The following is a 14,807-nucleotide window of genomic DNA, read 5'->3' as shown; positions in this document are numbered from 1 at the left end:
GAAAAAAGCTAAAAATATTCGTTATTCATTCATTCATATTTTCTGTTTAGTTGCCTTATTATGGTGGATTTTTTTTATTTCCAAATTCAGCTGCAGTAAATATATTCTATCTTTCTACCCTAACAATTTGCCCAAACTGCGAGTAAATAATGGCCATATGTAGAAAATCCGCTGAGCCAGGTGAGACAGACGTCATCTAACATTCCCATTCCCATGGAAAACTCCGCAGGGTCGATCAGCACGGATTACTTTCAGGCCTACATCTATTCTTCGGCTATTGACAACCTCTCCCTTTCCTCAGTGTGCACGACCGGAGCCCTCACTAGCGCTGCTAGTGGACAATCAAACCCACACACCCTCCTCCAGACACACTCGCGTTTCTCATTTCTTACTTCTAGTCTAAATTAGACCGCCAGACGCAGTGACGGAGCTCGCAGACCGCGCACAATTAGTTTGAAGTACTAGCGCTAGTTAAACGACCGCCAAATCTGCAAATTCAACATGGAGTCCCCTCCAGATCCAGCGAGCGACCCGGGCAACAGCGCCTCGGAGCCGGCTACCCCGGCCAGGGAAACCCCGGTAAACCTGGAGACGCTCCGGAAAGCGGAGCACCCGGCCCCGGTTCGAAGGCAGACGTGTTCCAGCACAAACCGAGGTAAGCCGGACGCGTTCGCTTTCTGCCGTGGGAGAGAAATAGAGACCGACCGCGGATTCTTTCTTTTTTTTAAAATTGTTTTTTATTTATTTTTTACATCAAACTTCAAAATGAATTAAATCGCTCCCTCTCCCCACCACCCGTAAATATACACACGCTGTCCGCATGCACCGACCCGCGGGGAGGTGGCTTTTATTTCCTTTAGCCGCGGTTTATTTCTTTCTTTTTAGCCGTTCGCTTGTAATTAATGGCTCGGTGTGTGTTGCTGGTTTTCAGGCTCCACTGACAGCTCGAATCATAGGGGGTGGGTGGGTGGGTAGGTACGTTGAGAGAGAGAGAGAGCGAGAGGAGGAGGAGGAGGAGGAGGAGGTGGGGGGGTGATTCGGTCACACATGTCACGTTTACTCCCGACTGCAAGATAAATCAATTACCCAGCAACTTCAAATCGACCAAGCGGGAGCTGCTGTCCTCTCAGACGCGATGTGGTCAAAGTGTCCAAAGTGAACTTTTGCAAACTGTGGACTAGTTTATCGATCAGTCCCGGTGTCCTTTTTGCAGGAGCGTTGTCCTCCGCTGTTTCCCGCTTACGTCGCAAAAAAAAGCGCCGCCTGGGCTCGCTTTGGGAATTTTAGAAAATATTTTTAATACAGCTTTATTTTTTTCGTCTATTCTCGAGTGCCAAAAAAAAAGAAAAAAGACGCCCAAGCAGCTGGAATTTGTTTTAGCGCCTGCTCGCTTTTGCAGGCGCGTGAGGGGCGCTGCGTGCCTTTTAGCCACCAGACCTTCCCCACGATCCCGAACAATGCCAAACCAAACCCAATGTTATCACTCGACCGCGCGTCCACGGCGACGCTGCGTTGCAGTTCATTCATCCTTCGTGATTTACCCACCGCGTCCCGTCCATGTTGTACGGTACAGTACAGGCGGCGTTTAGCCACGCCCCCTCCTCGGATGTCTCCTGCACGGTCCGAACGGGGCTCATCCGAGTTCAAAGAAACGCGGATTTCTCCCCATGTCTTTTTTTTTGTTGTTGTTTACTGTTGCACAGTTCGGTTCGCACGTTGCAGGGAGACGTACATGTGGCAATTCATTCCTTTGCACGATGGGTTTTGTTTCATTTTTTTTTTTGTTCCCGTGCGCGCGCGGGGGTATATTTAGAGCGTGATATGGTGAGCGTGGAATGTAAGCTGGTTATGTAACAGGTTTAGCCATAAACAGAGGCGCGCAACTCGCAGCAGAAATCACCATCGCAGATCGTTTCACTTTTACAGGCAAGAGGTGACCCACTCTCAACGAAACCTACGACTGTTTAATCAGACAAAACAACAACAACAACAACAACAACAACAAAACATCGTACTTGAGCCGGTATCCGTAAGCCACTGAAGGGAAACTGTGACTTTGTGGTTGGGCACAGCCGGGAGCACTTATGTAATAGTGGGGCAAAGACAGGTTGTTGGGAAGCTTCACTGGATTGACATATTTTTATTATTTTTGTTGTTGTTGTTGCAAGCCTGATTTTGAGATACCCCTAACCTGCTGACCCATTTTCACCTCACCCTTTAATGCAAAGGATTGAAGTGCATCTGGGAAAGAGAAAGACGGAGAAACGAACGCCTTCAGGGTGTTATGTAATACTGAACGGGTGAAAAAACAACAACACATGTTCAGCGGGACGACCTCTGCAGCCTTAGAGGAGTTTCCCTGCACTAACACTTTATGTTTCTTTTTTTGGAAACTGAAAATTGAGTTATGTTAAAACTCCAAAATTTGATTAATCATTTCACGTTTTTCCCCGCGTTGATCGTATTTGAATGTTTATTTGCTTATCACTCGGTGACTTCTGTCATACAGGAAATGCGATCATCTAGGAATATTCAGAACCGGTTCCATGCAGGAGAGCGGACATAAAGTTTGCTTCGATGAACAAACGGTGGCTTGATGCTTTATTTAAAGTACAAGTGTTGCATTAACAGTCGGTATCAGGGGTGAGCACAGTTCAGTGCAGATTACTCAAAAAAAAAAAAACACGGCAGCGCTACAGGCCTGTAAGGCATTTCTTTTTAGGATTACAGCCCTTACGCCCATGCAGGCTTTTCAAGTCAGCCACTGAGACCAACATCTGAAAGGCGGCAGACACTTGCTCAAGCACAGTTTCCCTCGTTACACCAGCCGTATCAGACCTTCTGAGGATCTTTACACCAGCTGTATTAGACCTTCTGAGGATCTTTACACCAGCTGTATTAGACCTTCTGAGGATGCACATTTCTCATCCTGCACGCAGAGCATTTACTGTTTTAACCCTGAGTGCTAATACGTTTTTTTTTCAAAGTAGAAAAGGGCTTACCTCAGCAGAAAATCTGCTGTAAGACTTGACTGGGTCAGAGCAGGCCTTGCAGGGCTGTGGATATCATTACTGGTGAAAAAGGAAGGGGGGCGGGTGGTACTTTAATGTTGTAAGTACCCTGGTTTGCAAATTTGGAAACAATCCATATTAATGTTTTGGTTATGTAAGGTCACGGCCTGTGCAGTGGCTTGAACCTTCACATGTGCTCGGGAAACCTCCTGAAGCCACAAATCTGATAAGAGCCCCGGTGTCCCGGAGGCCCCGTCGACAGGAGTACATTTCAAAGTGTGTGTGTGTGTGTGTGTGTGTGTGTGTGTTCACAACTCGTGTGTCGAAGTGGTTTAGTGCCCCTATATGACACTGACCACCAAAGTTCTTTTCTTGTGCTGCTCAGTTGCTTGTTATTGAGTCATCTGAACGTCATGTTGCTTCGCTCCTTAGAAATTGATTGCTGAAACACTTTGTCGGCTTTTTCATTATCAAAGTTGTAATGAGCTGAAATGCTTTCAAACTTTACCTTAATTTCATATCTGGATTGAATCTTTTGATTTTCATCTGGCTAAATACCAGGTTTGAACCCATTATTTCACAACATTTGCCCACAAGTATTTCTTACCCTTATGATAAAATATGCGTCGTGCTTCATTTTGGCAAAGCAACCTTGACTTGACACTGCAGTTTTAGTAGCTGATCCAAAATAATAAAAAAAAAAGACTATAAAAGAATAAATGCAGTCTTCTTTTAACGCAACCCGACTCCCCAGCAGTTTTATTTTTAGGTAGCGAAATGAGATCCGTCTGCTAAAGCGGCAGCATTTGTTCACTTGTTGTTTGATGAGGGGCAGGGACGCAGAGGCTTTAAAAAAAAAAAAAAAAAAAAGGTTTTTACACCAAATCTCAGAAACCCCGGCGTTTGCGTTGGGCTCGTGGCACCAATCCGAGTGGCCAGCAGCATCACTGAGCCCGTGGCGTTCTCCGGTTGAATGAATGAATGAATGAGGCCTCGGCGCCCGCCGGGGAGCGGGAGGACGCAGGTACGGGGCTTAGAGCTGAGCCTTCGGCTCGGCCCGGACCCGCCAGAGGAACTCCATTAGGTGCCCCCCCTTTTGCTGGCTGGCTGCCTGCTACACGATACCTTCGTTCTCGGTGCTCCTGCCTTTTCAAATCTTAAATGTGGCTGAAGGGATGATATCATGAGCTCTTTTTTTTTTTTTTGTTACCATTCGGACCGATGACATTGTTAAATAAAAAAAAAGCTCTTTGGTTTTCATGAGCTTCAAAGGTCAAATTTAGTTTGAGCCGTAGCTTGTCTATCTAAGGAATCTGTACCTCTGAATGTGAGAGTTAAAATAGGCACTGATTAAGGTTTTATCATGTCAGTTGGTTAGGCCCTTTCCTTCTTGCCGTCAGTTTAAAATAACAATTAAAAAGCACAAGATATTGAAATATGGTTTTGGCCGATTATCATCCTTCTTATCAGTGGGATTTCAAGAATTGTTTTGTTTTGTTTTTGTTGTTACATTGTCTGTATTTGGTAGGAGGAAAGCTGCATGTAAGAGCTCCCGTTGATGTTGTCCTTGGTTCTCCCAAGCCAGTTTAAATATACGCACTCTCATTCTGAGGACTGTCCCCGTATATCTTCATCTTTTGGTAATATGTATTATTATTATTAGTACTATTATTATTAATATGTATAATTTTTCTGATTTTCCAGGTGTATGTTGTGGGCAACGCAATGTAAACCCTAACCAGTGGTTCCCAAACTGGGGGTGCGTTTCTTAGGGGAAGAGGTGGTAGTATGGGGTGGGGGGGTGTGCACAACTTCATCTCCAACTCATACACACACACACACACACACACACACACACACATGCACACCATTAAAACAATATAAAATAAAATAGTAACAAACATTATTCTAAACAAGTTAAACACGTAAAGATAGTGGACTCATAAGTAAAGTATGAATACAATCTTGCTGTAAAATGTGGGGAAATATGTTGTTTGCACTGGAATTAGGTTAATTATACTATATATATATATATATATAAAGAAAACTATATATATGTATAGGTTTTATATATTATAATACAATTAATTCAAAACAAAAGTAAGTGACCCATTTGGGGAGCGGAGGAGGGCAGGGGGGCCTTCAATGTTCCTGTAGCATCAAAGGGGGGCTCGACCGAAAAAAGTTTGGGAACCACTGCTCTAGACCAATGTGAAGTTTAGCTCTTGTGGGACAGTTTATTTTGGAGTTTGAGTCACCAGTGACCTAACTGGGGCTGGCGAGGAAGTTTCAACTGGTGACAGATACCAGATTTGATGTGAAGTCTCTAGTGGTGGATGACAGCTCAGATCTATGGCCCATTTACAGAAGTTTCTATCTTAGAAATAAAAGTCTGAATAGCAATGACCGGAACTACTCCAGATGCATTATTGGAGGGCGTTAAAGGAATCTAAATTTAATGCGGTACACAGTGACCCGAGTGCTGGTGTCGCTTGGCTCCGCGCTGCTCTTTGCCTCTCTGATATGAATCGGGCCCCTCGGGGAGGAGGGAGGGCGGTGCTCAGAGGGGTCTAAAGGATCACTCCGTGGGATTATTATGTTGCATCTAGGGCCAAGCCTTTCACATCTCCACCACTGTGGAGGGTGCAAAGCTCCCAAAGCAGGTAGTTGAGCCCTTCAAACTTAAAAAAGAAACCCCCAGCACTCGCTACCAGCAGCATCGGTTTTCTTGTGCTTTTGAACAAAGTCAGACGAGATACGTAGCTTTGACATGTGTTGAACACTTGAGAGAAAAATCTCCCGGCCATGCGGGGGTCTCCCAGACGTGATGTGCGTGTCCACACTTTAAAAAAGAAAAAAGGGGGGGATTGTAGAAAATGTAAAGTATGTTAGTCAAACGGCACACCTCGAGAGCCTCTTGACCCTTATTCGTGGTGCTTTCTGAAGACTAAGTGGTCCGTGGTCCTACCTGGCAGCTCCGTGTGATGGACCGCTGAGTGGTGGAGTGTCTGAGATGTGAATGGGAATGGATGCTGCACATCGTAGCCAGCTTGTATGAATGAAGACTGGTAAGAAGGAAGAATAATGCATGTGCTTTCATCTTATAATGTAATATAGCGATGTCTGCACATGTATTCTCCGAATTGATGAAATATGATTTAGATAGTCTAGACTCGAAGAAAGGTGGTTCCAGGATATGCTGAAACCATTAGTTTTTGAGCTTTCTTCAGTCCAATCACTTGAGGTGATAATACTGCCCAAGTCATTTTTGCTACATCAGTACCGTTGGAGTATTACTCAACAAAGTTTATTCTCCCACCAAACAATAAACAGAAAACTTTCGGAGACAAGGGGGATGAGAACGACTTGAAAATCAGTATAATTTCTGTTGGCTTGATTATTTATATTGGAATAACAAGTGTGACTTAATCTCATAAATAAAAAAGGGAGAGATACGGATCCGTCCCCTCCAGGTACTGCCACCACTTAATCGAATTAGCTCCACTCTCAGGCTTGACGGGCTCTTCAAACACCCCTGGTGACTTCTGAGTGCCGATTACAATCAGCTACTATTTTCAGCCTTTGATTAAAATCTGGTGAGGTTGGACAGAATTTTTTTAGCAGAGAACCAACTAATTATTAACATCGCGGCACAGCTCCTTTTTTTTTTTTGCCGTGTTGCAGAGGGCCAATGGGCTGGAGTACTTAAGCAATACCGTAAGTATTAATCATGTTGAATCACTCGGCGTGTAACTCCTTTTTTTCTTATTGAAATGTCTCACAATGGTCCAAACACAGATCGTTTTACTGACCTTTTGTGTCAGTTTAAATCGACAAGTTCTGTCTTAATTCTACGCGAAATCAAAGAAAGACATTTTATGTTTCACAGCGTATGATTACAAGAATATAATCACTTTTAAACAACCCCGTCTCCAGTCAGAACACAGACCTTCTCGTCAGGCAACAATGCTCATAATAGAAGATGATGACGATTGTTCGTGCCTCACACAGAATGTCATGGAATCATCGTAATGTGCCTGTCAGAGACGACTCTGCTCTTTTGTTACTTTTTTTTTTTTTAATTATGAATAAGTCAGTTCTTGCGTGTCTGTGGATTGATTGCTACAGGAGGCGTGCTAAGACGGAGTGTGGCGCGATGGGGCTCAATCAATGCAGCATTGCTGCTGCCTGACAGTGATTGAAAGACAGAGTCACTCTGCTCCACGCGTCCGACTCTCATTCTCTGACAAATATCAGCTGTCCAATCAATCAATATTTGCAGCTTTATTTTACTAATGCAGTACTTAAGAGGCAATAATTGATGCCGTGCTGGGTTGTTAAAAGCCTATTTTTATGTGACAGACAGAAATAGACCTACAGAAATAGGAAGATGAAGGTCTATGGTTGATGTTGATAGTGGCGAATCTTGCAGACATTTGTTATACATTGAACTATGAACTTGTGATTAACAAGTGTAGCCTTTTAAGTGTTGTCAAATGTTATTGAATAAAACAGGATTCATTTTTACTTTTAACAGTTGGTTTTTTCGAAGCTCGAAGCCCTCATGAATAACAGAAGTATTGGGTTAAGGACGTGACTTTGGGGTAGTTGGACGTAAATAAAAGTTCAAATCAACTTAAATGTCTTAAATGAAATCGCATCTAAAGAATTTATATATTTTTTTTTTCTCATTCGCTCTCATTCCGTTGTTGAGGTTTGACTAATGTGAAAATACGAGGAAACAGTTTAACTCCGGGAATATTCATTCGATGTCATCTCGTGTCAAACAAGTGTGGCTTGTGATGCTCATTAATTTCTGCTTGCTCCACTTGCCGTGTTCGGGCCCACTCTGCTGGCTCAGTGCCACAGCGTCTTCTGAAAGAGCCACTTCATCTCTGTCAGGGGCAGGTGGAGATTTTCTGCACACTTCTAATTGGACAAAGTGCCTTTCAAACTCTGAGCCATCATACACAGATCAGATTATCATCCAGACCAGGTGTCAACAGAGGTATTTCACTTCCCTTCTTCTCCTTGTGCTCTCGTCTGCATTTCTTTGTGAACTTTCGGATTCGCCCTTTGTATTTTTGCTTTTTAACCCCGATGCTGCTTAGTAGCCCAAAGCAACAAAAAATAAAAAATCAGTTACTTGTTGTTTTCACATTGGTGCGTTTGTTGTGTTTAAAAATCTGATTGATTAGAGTGATTTTACGGATGATTTGATTGATTTGTCCTCTAAGTTTAAAGCAATAACTCGGTCATCTTTTGTCTCAAGTACAGAAACGGCCAGAAGGAGATTGCGAGGCTGCGGGCTCGCTCCGAGGAGGCTTTATTTTCTCTAGTGTATCTCAGAGCCAGATCTCACTCTGCTTTTTTTTTAAAAGCAATGTTTAAAATCTTCAGATGAATTGTTCATATAACCGGTGACCACCGAGAAGGGCATAACTCAAGTGATTTTATTGTTTCTGTTTTTAAAAAGATAAAAGCCGATTGTTGAATTTTGAATTGGCAAAAATAAAACCCACTAGTGACTAAGAATATACTCTGGGTGGTCTAAATATGAGAAACTAACAGATTTATTTTAGTAGATACATGTACCATCTCTTCCAGACGGCTAAGTGGAATAGGCCTGTTTTTCTGTTGATATGAAACGTGTTGCCTTTTAAATGGAAAAACAAGATTGGGCATTAAATTGAACCTTGAAGAGTTGCAATGGTAATGTGTGCTGAACAGAACAAGATGAACCGATTACACCAAATGTTGCTTTTTTGTTGATGTATTCAATATTCTACTTTTTTTTTTCCCCAGCGTCAAATCATAAGAGCCACCTGAAACATGATAATTGAGCATTTTGGGTTTGTGCAACAAAAGCTCCATTTGACCCATAACAACTTCCTACCTTGTTTCTCTCTGTTATTGTTGCTCTGCCTGCGACCACTGATGCCAAACTAAAACTCAAGGTATTAGTAGTAGAGTTAAGTAAACGGTGTCTCACCCCATCACAGCGAAACCACTTGCTTGCAGTGTCAAACCCTTTTCAAAGACACTTCTCCTTCCACACGTCCGGCAAACTCGGCAAAACGTTGGCGTCCTCGATCGCTTATCTTGCCCCCGCACGTTCGTCAGCCCGCATGTGTCTGCCCTGCGCTGATGTGATTCTGGGCAAAGGGAAGTGGACAGGAGAGAGATTGATGGCACCGTCGCCAACCAGACAGATAACACCTGATTCTGCCCTGCGGGGGGGGGTTGGCCGAGCGCACTCCCCCCCACCCTGCACCTCAGACGCATCAAAGGCCCCACCGTTCATTCACGCCATGCAAATCCCGGGTCACGTCCAGAGATGATCCCAGGACGATGGAGCCGACGTGCCCCGCCCCCCACACCCTCAACACCCCCCCACACCCCCTGGGGGGGGGCACTGGCGCGCCACGCGATCCATGCGTCAGCCACACCTGGGAGAAACCCACACGTGTGTGTGTGTGTGTGTGGTGTGGGGGGTGTGTGTGTGTGGGGGGGGGTCCATTTGTTTAACACAGGTGCATCGTGTATTTCACCGCAGTCAAACAAGCGCATGCACAAGCGCCCAAGCACGCTCGAACGAGCGAGGCACGCGCACACACGCACAGCTACACACACACACGCACAGCTACACACACACACGCACAGCTACACACACACACGCACAGCTACACACACACACACGCAAAGCTACACACATGCACAGCTAAACACGTGTTAATGAAATGCTGTCTGCGCACATGGTTATGTATTGGAAGTCTTGATGAAGAGTCACCAGGGAATATACTCTAATAGAATTGTTATTTGTGTACTTTAGGAAACACTGATTAAATTCTATGGAATTGTTGCAGTTTCGTGATAAAGTACAAATAAACTGCATCAGTATTAAGAGGTCAGAGTGGATTAATATTCTGAATATGCTTAATCTTTCAGATGGATGCTTCTAGGATCTCCCATAATAGTGATTAACAGAAAATAAATCAACACACATTTGATAAGCAATTCATTATCAAAATATTTTGTGGAATCAGATAAGTTGTTTCAGGTTTATTTATGGATAGTTGAAATAATCATTGGTTGCAGCTTTGGTATAATTTGGAAGTTAGAATGAACAGAACACATTTGATTGTTTTCTGCTTTGAAGGCACCATATGGACACAGAGAGCATTAAAAAAAACCCCCAAAAAAAACAACCCCTGCTCGTTTCACTTTAAAAGCTTGTTTGGTGCTATTACATCATGTGTTCATCTGAGCATCGTATGATGCCCACATACAAATCAAAATATGTTGCAACATCTTCAAACGGATATACAATGGAGAAAAAACACATTTTCTTTTTAAATATTCAGTAACAAGGAGTGCAGCACAGGTTCCCAGTGTGTGAAGCAGATGGTGAAAGGTTAGTGTATAATAGATCTCAATAATAACTGTAAGTCATGCTGAGCGTGTTGGTGGATGGCATACAGCAGAGTGGAAGAGACGCAATGACCTTCTGTCCCATCATTTACCCTCTCCTGCCCCCCCCATACCGCTCTCAAATTACTTTGTTTTAGCCAATTAAAGCAGCCGGCTGCTATTTTTCGCTCACCTGTACCCATGTGACACTTACTCACTCGCTCATCGGGAGAGATGGCCGTAAGCGGGGGGGCGGGGATCTCCTGCGTGGCGCCGTGCCACCCCGAGGCCCCTCTGCCTGCTCCGAGATTAATGCCGCGATTCTCCCTCCAACTCGCGAGGATCTCCGTCGGCGCCGCTCCTCGCCGCGTGAACCCGACGGGCAGCGGATGGCCGTGTTTGTACCGCGCTTCAAGGCGCACGGCGCATATACATCCAGTGACACATCGTGAATTAAATCTAGCACACACACACAATGATTGTTATTATTGAAACACGCAGGCAATCTATTGTCCTTTAAGTTGCCCAGTCGAAGATCAAGTCAACACATGCCCAGGAATGGTTCTCCATCCAACTCCTTTTTAATGACAGCATGGCCAGACACAACAATGCCGTGGCACGGGATGAGTAAAGGACCGGAGAGTGTGTGTGTGTGTGTGTGTGTGGGGTGTTTAACAGCCATACGAGCACAGATTATGTGCTTGAAGGGGCTGAGTTGAGTGCCAGCAGTGACAGTTGGGCTGGGAATTGAGCGTGCCGTGGTCGACTCCGCCTCGGAAACACCACTGGGTCCGGGGGCCGCCGTCTCCGCGGTCCTCCCGAAAGCTTGCTCCGCTTCGCCATGGGAACGGATACCGGGCCCCGCTTCCCCCCCCCCCCCCCCCCCGCTTGATGAGCGCTCGCTAATGGCCGCTGCTTTTGAAAGCCGGCGGGCCGTTTGAGGTGGAGTGTCTTTTACTCTCCTCCAGCTCGCCTTGGCCGGGCATTCGTCGGGCCGCTTTGGCTTTGCTGTCCTGCCCACGTGACGGCAAGGCGCCAAGGGGCTGCAACGTCTGTCATTTGTTCGTCACTTTCAAATAAAAGTTGATGGTTTACCAATAAAAAAGTAAAAATAGTCTTTTGATGATGTCCGGAGGCATATGGAGAAAATGTTGCAGTAGGCTTGGAAATGACAAAAGACAAAAGAGATTGGTCTTCTTACTTTTTTTGTATTTCCTCTGATTAAAAAGAGGCAAGCCATAGTTTTTTTTTGTGAAGTGAATTTGGTGCAATAGATGGATCACAATATGGACTCTAAAGGCTGCGTTTTGGTAATGTTGACGAGCTGATTTTGTATCAGTTTGTGTAATGCCTGGCCAAAATGAACAATGGTTTTAATGTAATGAGACATGTTTTACTTAAGAAAAGGTACTTTTGGCTGCTGCAGAAGGACAGCAGTCTTGCACTGCTATTGACATGTAATTGTTACTGGGAAGTCTTTAATACAAAAATAATAAGCAGGGCTTGAAATTTTGCATACCTTCTGCAGCCTTAATTGTTTAATAAGAGCAGATAGCGTAAGACAAGAGGAAACCAAGCGGCTGGTGTTTTTATAAAGACGTTACCACGACGATCAGAAAATGGTTATCCTGCGGTACCTTGACCACAGCCCCGTACTTTCACCCCGGAGGGAGCCGTTACTCCGGTTGCCCTGGTCTTAACTGCCGTGGCAGCGTTCTGCAGACTCCATTAGGAGGACGCAGTCGTCCTTGGAAATCTCATCTTCTTCTTTTTTTTTTTTTTTTTAAGTCTTCATTCTCTCTTTCCCTCTCCAACTAAGTTCCACATGCACTCCTTTTGCCCCACTTGAAACTAGGGTGGAGGTCAGAATGGCAAATTTGATGTAAGACCCGACGTGCTTCCATGGAGCACCTTGTCAACTCAAAACAATAGGCCTAAAGGAGCTGTTACGCAGAATAAAAATGTTCACATATTCCCAGAGAAATGTCCTCCCGCTAGGCATTCCCTAAAGACATGAGTGGAGGGAACATTGGTCCGCACACACTTTTAACAGGTCCTGGCCCAGTAGCAAATGGAGGTTGAAGCATAATGATTTAATTTAACGTGTAAGCAAATACGCTTTTCCCCCCCCCAGACAGAAGTCATCCAATTTCGTACCTCATATCTGATTTGTTCCTCCATTTGAACCAAAGTTTGTTTTCAATGATCCACCGTATTCAGCCATGTGTCAATGCACATGCCAAATGCATTCAAGCTCTTGTGTAAAGCCAACAAATGATGTTGCAGCTTAATTAGGCTGCACATAATGCCCACGAAAGAAGTAGCAGATGTTAGCGGTTGCGTAATGGCAAGAAGAAAAAAAAAAGCGACAGCAGGCTGCGGTGTTGTACGGCGCCGTAATCAAATAGTTTAATCCGATTCGACCTCTTTGTCTCGTCGGTGTTTGTGGCTCTTGGTCGGAGCTTACTTCCACAAACAGGTTAGACTGAATGGAGACCACAGCCACACAGGCCCATAAGGGAACTGCGTAGGTGAGCGTATTTGGTTTACCATTGAGTGCAATTCATCAGGGCCTAGCTATAAATCCAGCAAAAGTCGCATGCATTTTATTTTGGAACATACTGTTTCTTGGGAAGTAAAACAAAAAAATAGTAAAAACAAAAACTGATTTAGAAAAAAAAAAAGTGCAATAGGGACTGATGGATGTTAATATAGCCGCCTTTATTTCCATTTCCAGAGATCTCTCACCAACCAGTTGTCCCAGGCAGTCTCCTCTCAAATTAAATTCATTTGGATATGACATTTTAATTGGAACACTATTCCCATTAATTGAACAAATTAGATAGAGTCTGCTGGGGGGGAAAGGTAATCTCTGGGAGAGATGATTTGGAATTCACAATGTAGAATTAAAAATCAGCCGCTCGGCTTTGTTTGCGTGGCAGCGCCAGCGCTCCAGGTCTCAGCGGCACTCAGGGACTCATATTGTCTTCATTAAAAACAATTAAGGAATAGGTCAATTCAGTCCGCGTGGCCGGTTGGAGCGCTGCACCTCCCCCCCCCTGCGAAAGTGTTGTTGTCTTCATCCGGCTGTGTCACTCGAGCAGCAAATATGACGCAACACATATTTCATGCGAGGTTTACGTGTCTGATTGAAGGTCTTTGAGAGCCATGAGAGCAGCAGTCTTTAAACGCTGTCGTTCTGTTTTGTTATTGGTGTGTGTGTGTGTGTGTGTGTACTCACACGTGGTGGGGTTTTTTCATGCTCCCGTGCTCCTTTTCAGTACGAGTGCCGTCTGGTTGCTGATGAGGGGCTGTCTGATTAGCAATGAAAAGCTACGTTCACCCCGCAGCTTGAACCACTGAGCAATTATTTACGCTAATAAAAAAATCACCTTAAAATGTGTGTGGTTGGTTTCACAAACATATGTTTGAAACAGGAATATTCCCTGCATCAAACATGGGCTTTCTGTGATATTTCGGGCTGAATGGATGCCGCTTCTTTTCAGCCAAATAGAGGTTTGAATCTGCTCACAGAAGAATTTATGGATTCTGTGTTGCTTTGAAAGTTTCTCCATATTCATTTATGTTTAGAAAGTTTGCAATTTGCTTTCGTGGCAGAAAATGAACACTTACTAAATACAAAAAATGTCGGGGTGGCAATCTGTCAGTTTAGGTAGACTGGCAATTTGGCCAGGAGAGATAACCCGGTGCCAAGAAGTGCCAGGTGCAGATAAATGTTGCACATATGATATTTATAATTATACAGGAGTTTGTCTGTTCATCATGCATTTGCATTCTAACAGATTATTACAACCTTCTTTAATCATATACTCCAGAACAGTGTGCAATCAAAGCTCAAGCTCTGTTGGCCCGTTGCTTGTATTTGAATTGCAGCTTTGCAAAATGAACTTTTGTAAATTGCAGCTAGTTGTGTTTCATTCCATCGCATTGTGTGGGCTTCGCTGCTACCATACTGTCGTTTGTGTCAACACGCACTGATCACCTGTGACCAAAGGATCCTGGGAAATGAATTGCAGCACACTTGGTGAAGCACTATCACCATTGGGATGAGTTTTCTAATTGAAATAATGTTGAATTTTGTCTCAAGCCAGGAACTATCAGTTAATATATTGAAGAGCAAAATGTTCCTAAATTGAATTACTTCTCTTGCTCCTGACATGAATGAGGTAAGAAATAAAGGGAATTAATATCTTGCAAGGTTGGGGGAAGTACAGTGGTGTTCATGCGTGGTCCTAATTGGAGCTTCCATTGTAAAACGAGGAGAGAAAGTAGAGGATAGCTATAAGGAGGGAAAAGAGAGGGAGGGGGGGGGGGAAGAGAGAGACACAGTGGAGGCTCCAAGATAGCTAGGCCAGGGGGAGAAGT

At 44.3% G+C, this 14,807-nt stretch overlaps 1 protein-coding gene across 1 annotated transcript in view; it reads left to right on the top strand.

Moving 5' to 3' along the window:
* The first annotated feature begins 202 nt into the window (after positions 1–202).
* roraa (RAR-related orphan receptor A, paralog a) overlaps positions 203–14,807 on the top strand; it is a 151,798-nt gene continuing 137,193 nt past the window's right edge. The window contains exon 1 of the mRNA XM_037451502.2: positions 203–655. Within this exon, the coding sequence (XP_037307399.1) occupies positions 502–655 (154 nt within the window). The 5' untranslated portion in view covers positions 203–501. The remainder of the gene's footprint in view (positions 656–14,807) is intronic.

The sequence above is a fragment of the Pungitius pungitius genome, chromosome 6 (genome assembly GCF_949316345.1).
Source record: "Pungitius pungitius chromosome 6, fPunPun2.1, whole genome shotgun sequence".
Lineage (NCBI taxonomy): Eukaryota > Metazoa > Chordata > Actinopteri > Perciformes > Gasterosteidae > Pungitius > Pungitius pungitius.
This window is presented reverse-complemented; position numbering and strand designations above follow the sequence as displayed.